The sequence below is a fragment of the Bombina bombina genome, chromosome 6 (genome assembly GCF_027579735.1).
Source record: "Bombina bombina isolate aBomBom1 chromosome 6, aBomBom1.pri, whole genome shotgun sequence".
NCBI lineage: Eukaryota > Metazoa > Chordata > Amphibia > Anura > Bombinatoridae > Bombina > Bombina bombina.
This window is the reverse complement of record NC_069504.1, coordinates 265,188,360-265,204,696: the sequence shown is the minus strand read 5'-3', so window position 1 is coordinate 265,204,696 and position 16,337 is coordinate 265,188,360. Positions and strand designations below refer to the sequence as shown.

General features: G+C 42.0%; 1 protein-coding gene across 2 annotated transcripts in view; it reads right to left on the bottom strand.

The window, feature by feature from the left end:
• Nucleotides 1-16,337, bottom strand: part of MDM1 (Mdm1 nuclear protein) — a 245,355-nt gene that overhangs the window by 185,344 nt on the left and 43,674 nt on the right. The window contains exons 8-9 of one of the 2 annotated variants that reach the window (XM_053716829.1): nt 5,967-6,005; nt 4,928-5,103 (exon numbers count right to left, since the gene is read on the bottom strand). In XM_053716829.1, coding sequence (XP_053572804.1) covers nt 4,928-5,103; nt 5,967-6,005 — 215 coding nt within the window. The remainder of the gene's footprint in view (nt 1-4,927; nt 5,104-5,966; nt 6,006-16,337) is intronic. The other variant, XM_053716830.1, reaches the window with a different exon arrangement.

The following is a 16,337-nucleotide window of genomic DNA, read 5'->3' as shown; positions in this document are numbered from 1 at the left end:
AACGGACTCAACTGAGCCAACAGTCCACCAAGAAACACCATCGCCCAACAGACGGTCCCCCACCACTCACCCCTCACAAAAGAAGGGGAAACCAGCCAAAATCCCCAAGGGAACAAGGCAAAGGAGAACTGAGGAAACCGAAAGGTCCCTTAATACAAAAAAAGAACACCTCCAAAAATGGGCCCAGCTCACAGAGACCCAAATTGACCCAAACAGGGAAGGAGGCCACGCCTATACCAGGCAAAACACAGGATTATACTGGGCACGGAGACAGAAAAGACGTCTCCCCAACATCCTGCAAGCATGGAACGCAACTAAAGATGCAAAGTCCACCCAGCGCCTGCCCATAGAATACCAAAGTATTCGACCGTGAAAAGCGTGTAATAAACCCAGTCGAAAACCCCAAGTTTGAGAACACAGACTCCATGTCAGGACGACACAGAGGGAGCTTGCAAGGAAGAAGAAGCAGTCATCAAGAAACAGACCGCACAAACAGCCCCTCGACAGAGGGCACGCTCCAGGCATCCTAAGCCGCTGGACCTACTCACAGGTCCCTAAAAAGTGGAACACAAAGCCTCCATCGAGGCCCCCCGAGAAGGAGAGTATACCCTCAGAACCCGAAGGAAGAGTAAATCCTTTCCTGTCAAAGGAGCAAGGAGAAAGGAAAAACCATTTCCTAGCAGACTGAGCTATCATGATAGACTCAACGTCCAGAGGAGACTGCGACCCTTAAACCGCTCAGACATCCTGACCTGCAGACTCACACCCAGCTGGTCCAACCCAGCCACAGGGATCTAATAGAGGAGATAAAAGAATCCCGAAACTGGTCCAGGAACGAGCGTAAAGATGGTACAGCCATCCCCCCAGAGTACGAGAACAACCCAACTCTGAAAACAGACAAGGCCATAGATCTATTAAAACAAGGCCCCAAAGTCTGACTTGAAGCCAGCAAGACCCCAGGTGGAACTAATTCCACCCTCCATTTCTCGACCAGGAGAAGCCCCAAAAAGGACTCCATCACCATAGGAAGGAGAATATCCCCTAAAGAAAAAGGGGAGATGCCGGAAGGGCAACAACTGTCCTCAAGGCCCAAAGCCACCGGCTTATTGGGAAGAATCCAGCGCAAATGTCCTAGAAAATGACCCCCCTACAAGTAGCTCGCCAAACAGAGGCACAGCCAACCCATTCGCCTGCAGAGCAGAGAATCCACGGGGTACACTGGCAAACTGACCAGGGGAATGCAACCCTAAGGCACACCAGAAATTAGAAATCCAAAGCCAGCAGCTGGGTATAAACCCACAACCCTTGAGGCGCAAGCCACACAGTTAACCCCTAGATGACATGGGTTACTCCGTTGTAAAGAGTAATAAATACTCCGAAAACCAGGCCAACCCTGACCTGCTCAGGTAGATGGAGCAAGGACATAGCCCAAGTTCCCACTACTGTGGAACACCATGACCAGCCCTGAGATCCAAAACAACCCAAAACTTGGACAGGAAAAAGAAGCAAAGCCCTCAGAAAGCAGAAGTCTCAGGGAGAAAAACAGGTCCGGGCACCTAATAGTTCAGGCAACCCTACCCTGGAACTAGACACCCCAACTGGCCAAAAAGCCAGACAAAGGGAATGGATGCATATCCAGATAATTCGGATAGCGAGAACTCGAAATCCCCGACCAAAGGAAGGAACCACCCCTAGCCAAAGTCCAATGCTCCAAGGAGCAAGGCTACAAGTCGAATGAAAGGACTTCTCAAAGCCTCAGGACAACAGAAGGGATACCTCGAGGTCCACAAAACCCTACTAACAGGCAGAGGACACAGGGAAGAGAAAGGTGCTAAGCCTTCCCAGCTCCGGGGAACCCCAAGCTAAACAAGTCCCCACAGGAATCAACCATTATCCGGAACGCAGATCCCTAAAAGGAGATCCAACCCACCCGGAGACGATTAAAGAAGACCCAAAGGTCTCATAACTCAGTCAGAGCATACACGTCCAAGAGTAAGAGCTGCATCTAGATACACTAGAAACCGCTGACACCCACACCTATAAGGTGCCAAAAGCTGCAACAGGTTTGAATTGCAAAACCTTCTGCATGCTGGACAGCTATCCATACAAGCTGTTGGATCAAGCCCATCCAGAGGCCTAAAACTGAAATCCAAACCACGCAAACTGTGGTAACGGGGCGCTAAGCCCGCTAACCCTCCCCCACATGGAGGAGGAAACTTTAGGTTCTGATGAAATCAGATGTCAGATACAGTGACGCAGCGGAACACTCCCCTGCCCAGCCATCTATGACTGAAGGCTATAAGAGACAATCCTTATCGCCTCACGAACCCACAGGTCCTCTCGAATGCTTAGTTGAACATGAAAAACACAGATTACCTGAGCACTCAGCGCTACTACCGAACCAGTCCAGCAGAAGAGCGCGACGTGTCTGAACAGCCACAAAACCAAATGAACCCGACAGGACCAGCCTGTACCCAGGGTCCTAAGATGCATAAATTCTCCCTCATAGGGGAAAAAAGAAAACAGATATTATTAAACATAGGACTAACATATCCAAACGACATGTTAACAAAGAGTATCAATCCCAGATGGTTCCCAAAGGAAAACAAAAACAAACAAAAGACATCCCATCGGATACAAAATAAAATATAAGGCAAACCGAAGGTTAACGCCCAAAAGACACAGGCCTACCCACAGGACCAGCCAGACGGAGCCCTATCTTTCAAAAACTGGGAAAGATCTCAAATAAATGACAAACAGGAGATAACCCCATCCCCACATGTCTAATGAGATGCACCATTTGAATTATCAGACTGAAAATCCCCATATCTGTTAACCATAGGGTCATTCAATAACTTTATGTCTGAGCAATACGCAAAGGCGTGTAATCCTGTAACGAAAGGCAGAACACTCAGGAACAGTTACACCCTCGGGGAACTGTAGAGGCCCACCCCAAGGCGGAAGACCCGGGACAATAGGGCACGAGCACATTCTCAAATAAACGTCTGGACTCTGCATTATATGGAAGTGAAAAAGTGCTGCAACGTCCGGGGGGGGGGGGGGGGACACGCCGCATGGAGGAACCATAAACTGGGTTACCCGCATGTGTAGAAGTATGAATTGGTAGGGAACTCGCCTCTTGGAGGAAGGGATCCCCAGAAGCGGATGGCTCAGCAGTCCCCTGATTGCCCGAGCCCAAGGAACCAGGCGCTCTCATATGGCATACGGAACAAAACTGGTTGACATGTGTCAATGAGGACGATCCGGATTCATCACCGGACACAGAATCTGAATCTGAAATCAAAATAGTCTCGGTATCAGAATCCTCCATATCTGAATCTGAAATTAGAGGATATATAAAGATGGACTAAAGTAGTAAAAACAAAAACGGCACCTGACACCCCCAATGGCTGGGGCACTCACCACCTCCTATGACCAGACCCCTGCGGACTAGAATATCTCCTTCTCCACACGGTCGGGAATGCGGAAATGGGAAACGGAAAGTAACCATGCTCGAACACAAGGTGAACCGTATAGTCCAAAAAGGCACGCCCAACCAAAAGGCCGCGTCACTTCCAAAGGCCTCAAAGTTCCAAACCACGAGCCCATAAATATCACACATAAGCAGGTTGAATCACATAACAAATATGATTATAAACCCCCCTGTTCAATAACCCCTCTCAGGAGATATTAACCCTCGATTCCAAGATACTAACAGAGACTCACTAAGACCCTTATGTCATATAGTCAGACCCGCAAGGTGTTGTAGCCTCTCGTGAAAACATTCACATTGCAGTACATTGATGATAAAGTAAAATGAAACGATCTTACCAGAATCTACGCCGTGGAACAGGAACACGGCCTTTCAAGTGTGACGGATAGTAGCAACGCCTCCGCCATGGACTTGAGAGAAGAAAGCAGGCAGCGGAGCGAAGTTCGACAACGCAGATTGCTTGAGAAGTTGTTAATATGAGTCGAGATGGTTTCGCAGAAAGACTCTCCCTGCATCTCCGGACTCTAACTTTCATCCAAGCCCTCACTGAGAGACTGACAGGACTACTTAAAACTCCTGTCCCATGCCGAAGAGTACTAACCTCCATAAGAGACAAAAAACAAAAATTAAAAACTCTGACGCTTATCTGCCAACCTCCTTGGACGAAAGGCAAAGAATGACTGGGGGATGAGGGGAGTGGGAGGAGTATTTAAGCCATTGTCTGGGGTATCTTTGCCTCTTCCTGGTGGCCAGGTTCTTAATTTCCGAAAAGTAATGAATGCAGCTTTTGACTCTTTTCCTATGTGAAGAACATTGGAATGTGAAATATTTACAGTAAATACATAAAGACTTTATTAAATATAAATATTGCATACATATGATTTTACTTGTTTTTAGCTACTTAACTGCAAAGGGCTACAATGCACTTATATACTGTATATATGTCTGATGTCTATGTATGTATTTATGTGTTTATTTGTGCATATATGTCTGTAAATACATATATACACATATAAATACATATGTACACACATACAGACATATATGTACATACATGTACATATTTAGACATGTATATGTATTTATCTCTATGTTAAAACCCTTTGCAGTCCTTTTTTTTTCCTAACACCTGAGACCTCATATCTTTCAGCCCTTATAACTTTTTATTGCAATTTTTTCCAATAATTTTACTAGATAGTGTTATTATGAGTGTAACTGTAACTTTTTGTGCAACTTTTTATTTCAAAGGTAACAGTTAACCAGAGCTCTGAAGCAGCACTTACTCGAAGTGCGTTAAATTCAATTGCGCTCGAGCAAAGTGCTTACTTTCAACTTGTAATATGCGCACAAACACTCGCGCACACTTACTACAAATGTGCCATCTATTTGCTCAAGATCATCTTAGAGCTTTAGTTAGTGTCATACTAAACATACCCAGCCAGATCTAGAGCTTTAATATTGGTGCTGATATGGTCCTCAGTGCTAGAAGTAGAAGATACATCCCACAGCCTGTTGTTTGCAGACAGAATTTGATTCAAGTGATCTCGAGAGAAGTGAGTTCCCTGTGCACGGCGCCTGTAATATTCAGCTTTATCACGTAACTCCCTGACCTGACAAAAAAATGGGGAAATATTAGTAATAATATAAAACATGCTTCACAATACAGCTATGTAAAGTAATTACACTGACCATGAAAATCTTCACTAAAACAAAATGGTAAGTAGAAATTGCACACTACTAAAACTTCATATATTAATATAAAAAAATGAAAGAGAAATAAAAGAATGATAACAAAATGCTAAAACATTTTATTATTGCATTACTGCTTGTACAAGACTGTGTGTTTAACAACTGAAAAGGGACTAAACACAAAGTTAAAGTCAACTCTGGAGTAGCAATGCACTATTGGTCCAGAACTGATCATGGCTACTGAGCCAATCAGAAGCAACATTTGTGTGTAGTCATCAATAAATGACCATGCTCAACTCAGGAAAAGCGGTTTATTGCCATTCTAGAGCAGACTCTAACTATGTGCTTAAACCTTTTGCATGGATAAAACACATAAATATCTGCAATCAATAGAGCAATAATAAAATGTCTTAGATCACTGTATTATTGCTCTTTTATAAACATTAAATATAGAGCAAAATGACTCACAAAAGATAATATAAAAAGTTAAAACAGCTTTATTTGCATTTTGTCTTCTTAAAAATAAAGTTACATTAACTGCCTCCTTTTCTGCTTGATACTAGTCTCTAAAATAACTGGAAATAGAGATGAACAAATGACAATGAACAGAAATGAAAGAAGATGACCAAATGGATGGCAGAAGATAATGCAAATGCAAAAATTGTGTGCAAAATAAAATAAAAAATAAATGAAAAAGACCATTACATGCATATAGAAAAGGCTGTTATTTGTATAATGATAATAGTGATAAGTTTCAAAAGGAAATAGAATGTTAAAAACCAACCTCTGCAACCCACATGGAACCTAGACTGAAATCAGTACCCTAAAGAGAAGAACACAGGACAAATTGAGGACACTATAGCAAAGAAATGGTTCCATTTTAGAACTTCTGATTTATAAGAACACGGTCAAAAATACCAATAAAACATTTGACATAAATGCACCTTAAAAGTACATTAAAGTCAAAATTAATCTTTTATGATTCAGATAGAGCATGGAATTTGAAGCCATTGTTAATGTACTGCTATTAATAAACTTTGCTTTGTTCTCTTAGTATACTTTGCTGAAAAGCACACCTATGTAGTCTCAGGAGCAGCAATGCACTACTGGGAGCTTGCACACATATGCCTCTTGTCATGCGCTCACCTGATGTGTTCAGCAATATCCCAGTAGTGCAGTGCTGCTCCTGCAACAAAGGATAACAAGAGAATTGAGCAAATTAAAATTACAGAATTAAATTGGATATTTTTTTAAAACTGTATGCTCTTAATCATTTACAGAGACATAAAACCCAACATATTTTTTTTCATGATTCAGATAGTGTATAAACAAAAAATAAATAAATAAAAAATAATTTACTTATTTTTATCAAACTTACTTAAACTTTATCAAATTTTATGTCATCCCCTTAGTATCATAAAAAAGCGGGAAGGTAGGCTCAGGCGTGTACGTGTCTGAAGCACTAAATGCCAGCAGTTTTGCAAGAATGCTTTTAACATTGTTACACATTGTTTTTGAGCACTGGATGGCAGCCATTTTGACTGTATCTATGTGCCCTGCACCTTCATTCAAATACCACCCCTGAGAAGAAGGGCAATTACTCAGTTTGCATCATCGCTAATGATAATGGTTGACTGCGCCACCACTAGCTATCTGAGCAACTGCAATGCTTGTATGCAGGTGTTTGGGTATATGTACATTTGTTCTGTTTACATGAAATGCGGTCACTGAAACAGTCACAACTTTTACTAGAAGCATTTGGATTGGAAAATGCTTCTTATTGAGTTTCAATTCAATTACATTAAATGTTATGTTTCTTCAAGCAACAAGTTATTAACATCTCAGTATGAAGTTTTGAAAAAGCCTGTAATAGTATAAATTAAATTATACTAAATTAATTGGTGAACATTTTCTTTGTGTTTATCCCAGCTTGCTAATCAACGGCTAGATTACGAGTTTTGCGTTATGAGTGAAAAAGCCTCATAACGCTGCTTTTTCAATACCACTAGTATTACGAGTCTTGCAGGTATAGGTGTACCGCACACTTTTTTGGCCGTAACGCAACGTAACTACCGCACCTTTTAAAAAGTCCTTTTTCAATGGGACTTCCATAGTGCTGGTATTACGAGTTTTGCCTGGGAGGCCAAAAAGTGAGCGGTACACCCTATACCGTCAAGATTCGTACCGCCATCTAAAGTCAGTAGTTATGAGTTTTCTGTTACAAATCTGTAGCATAAAACTCATAACTAAAGTGTTAAAAAGTACACTAACACCTCCTCCCGCATCATAAACACTAAAATAAAATTATTAACCCCTAATCTGCCGCTCCGGACATCGCCGCCACTATAATTAACATATTAACCCCTAAACCGCTGCACTCCCGCATCGCAAACACTAGATAAATATTATTAACCCCTAATCTGCCGCCCCCAACGCCACCGCCGCCACTATAATAAAGTTATTAACCCCTAAACCTAAGTCTAACCATAACCCTAACACCCCTAACTTTAATATAATTAAAATAAATCTAAATAAAAATTACTATCATTAACAAAATAATTCCTATTTAAAACTAAATACTTACCTATAAAATAAACCCTAAGATAGCTACAATATAACTAATAGTTACATTGTAGCTATCTTAGGTTTAATTTTTATTTCACAGGCATTTATTTTAACAAGGTAGACTAGTTAGTATATAGTTATTAACTATTTACTAGCTACCTAGTTAAAATAAATACAAATTTAGCTGTAAAATAAAACCTAACCTGAGTTACACTAACAACGAACATTACACTAAAATTAAATAAATTACATTAATTAAATACAATTAACTAAATTACAAAAAAATAAACACTAAATTACAAAAAATAAAAAAGAATATATCAAATATTTAAACTTATTACACCTAATCTAATAGCCCTATCAAAATAAAAAAAAAACTAGCCTAAACTGCCAATAGCCCTTAAAAGGGCCTTTTGCGGGGCATTGCCCCAAATAAATCAGCTCTTTTACCTGTAAAAAAAAATACAAACAACGCCCCAACAGTAAAACCCACCACCCACATAACCAAACCCCCCAAATAAAATCCTATCTAAAAAACCTAAGCTCCCCATTGCCCTGAAAATGACATTTGGATGGGCATTGCCCTTAAAAAGGCATTTAGCTCTTTTTCTTTGCTCAAATAAGCTGAAAATAAAACCCACCCAATAAACCCTTAAAAAAAACCTAACACTAACTCCCGAAGATCCACTTACAGTTTTTGAAGACCGGACATCCATCCTCATCAAGCCGGGAGAAGTCTTCATCCAAGCGGGCAGAAGTCCTCAACAAAGCCGGGAGAAGTCTTCATCCAAGCGGTAAGAAGTCGTCCTCCAGACGGGCAGAAGTCTTCATCCAGACGGCATCTTCTATCTTCATCCTTCCAACGCGGAGCGGCTCCATCTTCAAGACATCCGGCGTGGAGCATCCTCTTCTTTTGACGGCTACTGAAGAATGAAGGTTCCTTTAAGGGACGTCATCCAAGATGGCGTCCCTTGAATTCCGATTCCATCTTGGATGACGTCCCTTAAAGAAACCTTCATTCTTCAGTAGCCGTCAACAGAAGAGGATGCTCCGTGCCGGATGTCTGAAGACGAAGCTGCTCTGCGTCGGAAGGATGAAGATAGAAGATGCCGTCTGGATGAAGACTTCAGTCCGTCTGGAGGACGACTTCTTGCCGCTTGGATGAAGACTTCTCCCGGCTTGATGAGGATGGATGTCTGGTCTTCAAAAACTGTAAGTGGATCTTCGGGGATTAGTGTTAGGTTTTATTAAGGGTTTATTGGGTGGGTTTTATTTTTAGCTTAGGGAGAAAAAGAGCTAAATGCCCATTTAAGGGCAATGCCCATCCAAATGCCATTTTCAGGGCAATGGGGAGCTTAGGTTTTTTTAGATAGGATTTTATTTGGGGGGTTTGGTTGTGTGGGTGGTGGGTTTTACTGTTGGGGGTTGTTTATATTTTTTTTTTTACAGGTAAAAGAGCTGATTTCTTTGGGGCAATGCCCCGCAAAAGGCCCTTTTAAGGGCTATTGGCAGTTTAGTTTAGGCTAGGTTTTTTTTTATTTTGGGGGAGGGGGGGCTTTTTTATTTTGATAGGGCTATTAGATTAGGCGTAATTAGTTTAAATATTTGATAATTTCTTTTTTATTTTGTGTAATTTAGTGTTTATTTTTTTGTAATTTAGTTAATTGTATTTAATTAATGTAATTGATTTAATTGTAGTGTAATGTTAGGTGTTAGTGTAAGACAGGTAAGGTTTTAGTTTACAGGTAAATTTGTATTTATTTTATCTAGGTAGTTAGTAAATAACTAGTAACTATTTACTAACTAGTCTACCTAGTTAAAATAAATACAAACTTAGCTGTGAAATAAAAATAAAACCTAAGATAGCTACAATATAACTATTAGTTATATTATAGCTAGGTTAGGTTTTATTTTATAGGTAAGAATTTAGTTTTAAATAGGAATTATTTAGGTATTAATTGTAATTTTTATTTAGATTTATTTTAATTATGTTAAATTTAGTGGTGTTAGGGTTAGGGTTACGTTAGGGTAAGACTTAGAGTTAGGTTTATGGGTTAATAACTTTAGTATAGTGGCGGCGACGTTGGGGGCAGCAGATTAAGGGTTATTAAGTGTAGGTAGCTAGAGACGACATTGGGGGTGGCAGATTAGGGGTTAATAAGTGTAATGTAGATGGCGACGACATTGGGGGCAGCAGATTAGGGGTTAATAAGCGTAGGAAGGTGGCAGCGACGTTGGGGCAGCAGATTAGGGGTTAATAAGTGTAGGAAGGTGGCGGCGACATTGGGGGCAGCAGATTAGGGGTTAATAAGTGTAATGTAGGTAGCGGCGATGTCGGGGGCGGCAGATTAGGGGTTAATATAGCGATGTTGAGGGCAGCAGATTAGGGGTGTTTAGACTCGGGGTTTATGTTAGGGTGTTAGGTGTAAACAAAACTTTTCTTTCCCCTTAGGAATCAATGGGGCTGCGTTACGGAGCTTTATGCTCCTTTATTGCAGGTGTTAGTCTTTTTTTAGCCGGCTCTCCCCATTGATGTCTATGGGGAAATCGTGCACAAGCACGTAAAACCAGCTCAAAGCAGCGCTGGTATTTGTGTTCGGTATGGAGCTCAACGCTGCCATATTTCCTGCTAACGCCGGGTTTTTGCAAGCCTGTAATAGCAGCGCTATAGGGAGGTGAGTGGTGGAAATAACTTGCAAGTTAGTACCGAGCCACTCATAACGCAAAACTCGTAATCTGGCCACAAGTCTGTATAATTGTCAAATAACCAATTTTCCTCCTAAAACAGCACAGTTTATTTTTTTGTCACTACAAACACATTCCATAGTACACTACACCATCTCGCTTTGTCATGTTATATAAGTAATGAACTTTTACAAGCTATGGTCAGTATATACAGATAAAAACTACTTCTGCTGGAGACACAAATAGCCATGATGTAACTTCTATGTGACCTACTGTAGTGATCGTGTATTTGTATTAAAGTGAATGTAAAAAGTCTAAATCTATTTATTATAAACATGCCAATAAACTTAGGGCCAGAATACGAGTGGAGCGCAAACGTTTGCGTGCAAGAGATAACAGAATTTATGCTTACCTGATAAATTACTTTCTCCAACGGTGTGTCCGGTCCACGGCGTCATCCTTACTTGTGGGAAATATCTCTTCCCCAACAGGAAATGGCAAAGAGTCCCAGCAAAGCTGGCCATATAGTCCCTCCTAGGCTCCGCCCACCCCAGTCATTCGACCGACGGACAGGAGGAAAAATATAGGAGAAACCATATGGTACCGTGGTGACTGTAGTTAAAGAAAATAATTCATCAGACCTGATTAAAAAACCAGGGCGGGCCGTGGACCGGACACACCGTTGGAGAAAGTAATTTATCAGGTAAGCATAAATTCTGTTTTCTCCAACATTGGTGTGTCCGGTCCACGGCGTCATCCTTACTTGTGGGAACCAATACCAAAGCTTTAGTACACGGATGAAGGGAGGGAGCAAATCAGGTTACCTAAACGGAAGGCACCATGGCTTGCAAAACCTTTCTCCCAAAAATAGCCTCCGAAGAAGCAAAAGTATCAAATTTGTAAAATTTGGCAAAAGTGTGCAGTGAAGACCAAGTCGCTGCCTTACATATCTGGTCAACAGAAGCCTCGTTCTTGAAGGCCCATGTGGAAGCCACTGCCCTAGTGGAGTGAGCTGTGATTCTTTCAGGAGGCTGCCGTCCGGCAGTCTCATAAGCCAATTGGATGATGCTTTTAAGCCAAAAGGAAAGAGAGGTAGAAGTCGCTTTTTGACCTCTCCTTTTACCAGAATAGACAACAAACAAAGAAGATGTTTGTCTGAAATCTTTTGTAGCCTCTAAATAGAATTTTAGAGCACGGACTACGTCCAAATTGTGTAACAAACGTTCCTTCTTTGAAACTGGATTCGGACATAAAGAAGGTACAACTATCTCCTGGTTAATATTCTTGTTAGAAACAACCTTTGGAAGAAAACCAGGCTTAGTACGCAAAACCACCTTATCTGCATGGAACACCAGATAGGGCGGAGAACACTGCAGAGCAGATAACTCTGAAACTCTTCTAGCAGAAGAAATAGCAACCAAAAACAAAACTTTCCAAGACAGTAACTTAATATCTATGGAATGTAGAGGTTCAAACGGAACCCCTTGAAGAACTGAAAGAACTAGATTTAGACTCCAGGGAGGAGTCAAAGGTCTGTAAACAGGCTTGATCCTAACCAGAGCCTGAACAAATGCTTGAACATCTGGCACAGCTGCCAGTCTTTTGTGTAGTAAGACAGATAAAGCAGAGATCTGTCCCTTTAGAGAACTTGCAGATAATCCTTTCTCCAAACCTTCTTGTAGAAAGGAGAGAATCTTAGGAATTTTTATCTTATTCCATGGGAATCCTTTGGATTCACACCAACAGATATATCTTTTCCATATTTTATGGTAAATCTTTCTAGTTACCGGTTTTCTGGCCTGAACCAGAGTATCTATCACAGAATCTGAAAACCCACGCTTTGATAGAATCAAGCGTTCAATCTCCAAGCCGTCAGCTGGAGGGAGACCAGATTTGGATGTTCGAATGGACCCTGAACAAGAAGGTCCTGTCTCAAAGGTAGCTTCCATGGTGGAACCGATGACATATTCACCAGGTCTGCATACCAAGTCCTGCGTAGCCACGCAGGAGCTATCAAGATCACCGAGGCCCTCTCCTGTTTGATCCTGGCTACCAGCCTGGGAATGAGAGGAAACGGTGGAAATACATAAGCTAGGTTGAAGGTCCAAGGTGCTACTAGTGCATCTACTAGAGTCGCCTTGGGATCCCTGGATCTGGACCCGTAGCAAGGAACCTTGAAGTTCTGACGACACGCCATCAGATCCATGTCCGGAATGCCCCATAATTGAGTTAGTTGGGCAAAGATCTCCGGGTGGAGTTCCCACTCCCCCGGATGGAATGTCTGACGACTCAGATAATCCGCTTCCCAGTTTTCCACACCTGGGATGTGGATCGCAGATAGGTAGCAGGAGTGATCCTCCGCCCATTGAATTATTTTGGTCACTTCTTTCATTGCCAGGGAACTCCTTGTTCCCCCCTGATCATTGATATACGTAACGGTCGTCATGTTGTCTGATTGGAATCTTATGAATCTGGCCTTTGCTAGCTGAGGCCAAGCCCTGAGAGCATTGAAGATCACTCTTAGTTCCAGAATGTTTATCGGGAGAAGAGACTCTTCCCGAGACCATAGTCCCTGAGCTTTCAGGGATTCCCAGACCGCGCCCCAGCCCACTAGACTGGCGTCGGTCGTGACAATGACCCACTCTGGTCTGCGGAAGCTCATTCCCTGGGATAGATGGTCCAGGGTCAGCCACCAACGAAGTGAATCTCTGGTCGTCTGATCTACTTGAATCATTGGAGACAAGTCTGTATAGTCCCCATTCCACTGTTTGAGCATGCACAGTTGTAATGGTCTTAGATGAATTCGTGCAAAAGGAACTATGTCCATTGCTGCAACCATCAACCCTACTACTTCCATGCACTGCGCTACGGAAGGACGTGGAACAGAATGAAGAACTTGACAAGTGCTTATAAGTTTTGACTTTCTGACCTCTGTCAGAAAAATCCTCATTTCTAAGGAATCTAATATTGTTCCCAAGAAGGGAACTCTTGTTGACGGAGACAGAGAACTTTTTTCTATGTTCACCTTCCATCCGTGTGATCTGAGAAAGGCCAGAACGATGTCTGTATGAGCCTTTGCTTTTGACAGGGACGACGCTTGTATTAGAATGTCGTCCAAGTAAGGTACTACTGCAATGCCCCTCGGTCTTAGAACCGCTAGAAGGGACCCTAGTACCTTTGTGAAAATCCTTGGAGCAGTGGCTAACCCGAATGGGAGGGCCACAAACTGGTAATGTTTGTCCAGAAAGGCGAACCTTAGGAACTGATGATGTTCTTTGTGGATAGGAATATGTAGGTACGCATCCTTTAGATCCACGGTAGTCATAAATTGACCTTCCTGGATAGTGGGTAGAATCGTTCGAATGGTTTCCATCTTGAACGATGGTACCCTGAGAAATTTGTTTAGGATCTTCAAATCCAAAATTGGTCTGAAAGTTCCCTCTTTTTTGGGAACTACGAACAGATTGGAATAAAATCCCATTCCTTGTTCCTTTATTGGAACTGGGTGTATCACTCCCATCTTTAACAGGTCTTCTACACAATGTAAGAACGCCTGTCTCTTTATTTGGTTTAAGGATAAGTGAGACATGTGGAACCTTCCCCTTGGGGGTAGTTCCCTGAATTCCAGAAGATAACCCTGAGAAACTATTTTTAATGCCCAGGGATCCTGAACATCTCTTGCCCAAGCCTGAGCAAAGAGAGAGAGTCTGCCCCCTACTAGATCCGGTCCCGGATCGGGGGCTACTCCTTCATGCTGTTTTGTTAGCAGCAGCAGGCTTCTTGGCCTGCTTACCCTTGTTCCAGCCTTGCATCGGTTTCCAGGCTGGTTTGGGTTGTGAGGCATTACCCTCTTGCTTAGAGGATGCAGAATTAGAGGCCGGTCCGTTCCTGAAATTGCGAAAGGAACGAAAATTAGACTTATTCTTGGCCTTGAAAGGCCTATCTTGTGGAAGGGCGTGGCCCTTTCCCCCAGTGATGTCTGAGATAAACTCCTTCAATTCTGGTGCAAATAGAGTTTTACCTTTGAAAGGGATGTTAAGCAATTTTGTCTTGGATGACACATCCGCTGACCAAGACTTTAGCCAAAGTGCTCTGCGGGCCACGATTGCAAACCCTGAATTTTTCGCTGCTAATCTAGCTAATTACAAAGCGGCATCTAAAATAAAAGAGTTAGCCAACTTAAGTGCGTGAACTCTGTCCATAACCTCCTCATATGGAGTCTCTCTACTGAGCGACTTTTCTAGTTCCTCGAACCAGAACCACGCTGCTGTAGTGACAGGAACAATGCACGAAATGGGTTGTAGAAGGTAACCTTGCTGTACAAAAATCTTTTTAAGCAAACCCTCCAATTTTTTATCCATAGGATCTTTGAAAGCACAACTATCCTCGATAGGAATAGTAGTGCGCTTGTTTAGAGTAGAAACTGCCCCCTCGACCTTAGGGACTGTCTGCCATAAGTCCTTTCTGGGGTCGACCATAGGAAATAATTTCTTAAATATAGGGGGGGGAACAAAAGGTATGCCGGGCTTTTCCCACTCCTTATTCACTATGTCCGCCACCCGCTTGGGTATAGGAAAAGCGTTGGGGTGCACCGGAACCTCTAGGAACTTGTCCATCTTGCATAATTTCTCTGGAATGACCAAGTTGTCACAATCATCCAGAGTAGATAACACCTCCTTAAGCAGTGCACGGAGATGTTCTAATTTAAATTTAAATGTCACAACATCAGGTTCAGCTTGTTGAGAAATTTTTTCTGAATCTGAAATTTCCCCATCTGACAAAACCTCCCTCATGGCCACTTCAGATTGGTGTGAGGGTATGACAGAACAATTATCATCAGCGCCCTCCTGCTCTTCAGTGTTTAAAACAGAGCAATCGCGCTTTCTCTGATATGTAGGCATTTTGAATAAAATATTTGCTATGGAGTTATCCATTACAGCCGTCAATTGTTGCATGGTAATAAGCATTGGCGCGCTAGATGTACTAGGGACCTCCTGCGTGGGCAAAACTGGTGTAGACACAGTAGGAGATGATGTAGTATCATGTTTACTCCCCTCATCTGAGGAATCATCTTGGGCAATTTCATTATTTGTGGCAGTACTGTCCTTACTTTGTTTGGACGCTATGGCACAATTATCACACAAATTTAAATGGGGAGACACATTGGCTTTCATACATATAGAACATAGCTTATCCGAAGGCACAGACATGTTAAACAGGCTTAAACTTGTCAATAAAGCACAAAAAAACGTTTTAAAACAAAACCGTTACTGTCTCTTTAAATTTTAAACAGAAAACACTTTATTACTGAATATGTGAAAAAGTATGAAGGAATTGTTCACAAATTACCAAAATTTCACCACAGTGTCTTAAAGCATTAAGAGTATTGCACACCAATTTTCAGAGCTTTAACCCTTAAAATAACGGAACCGGAGCTGTTTACAAATTTAACCCCTATACAGTCCCAGCTATAGCCTTTGCTGTGACCTAACCAAGCCCAGAGGGGAATACGATACCAAGTGACGCCTTCTAGAAACTTTTCCAGCTACTTTCAGATCCTCACACATCCATCTGCATGTCTTGCTCTCAAAAACAACTGCGCAGTAATGGCGCGAAAATGAGGCTCAGCCTACAACTGGGAAGGCCCTCCCTGACTGGAAAAGGTGTCTAACATAGTGCCTGCCGTTAAAAAACGTTCCCCAAGTTTATGAATGTGAATTATCAGCATAAACATGAATAAAATGCCCAAATAAAGCAATCGATTTAGCCCATAAAGTGTCTACCAGTTTTATAGCCCATATTAAGCCCTTTATTCTGTTTGCTTGACTAAGAAAATGGCTTACCGGTCCCCATGAGGGGAAATGACAGCCTTCCAGCATTACATGGTCTTGTTAGAAATATGGCT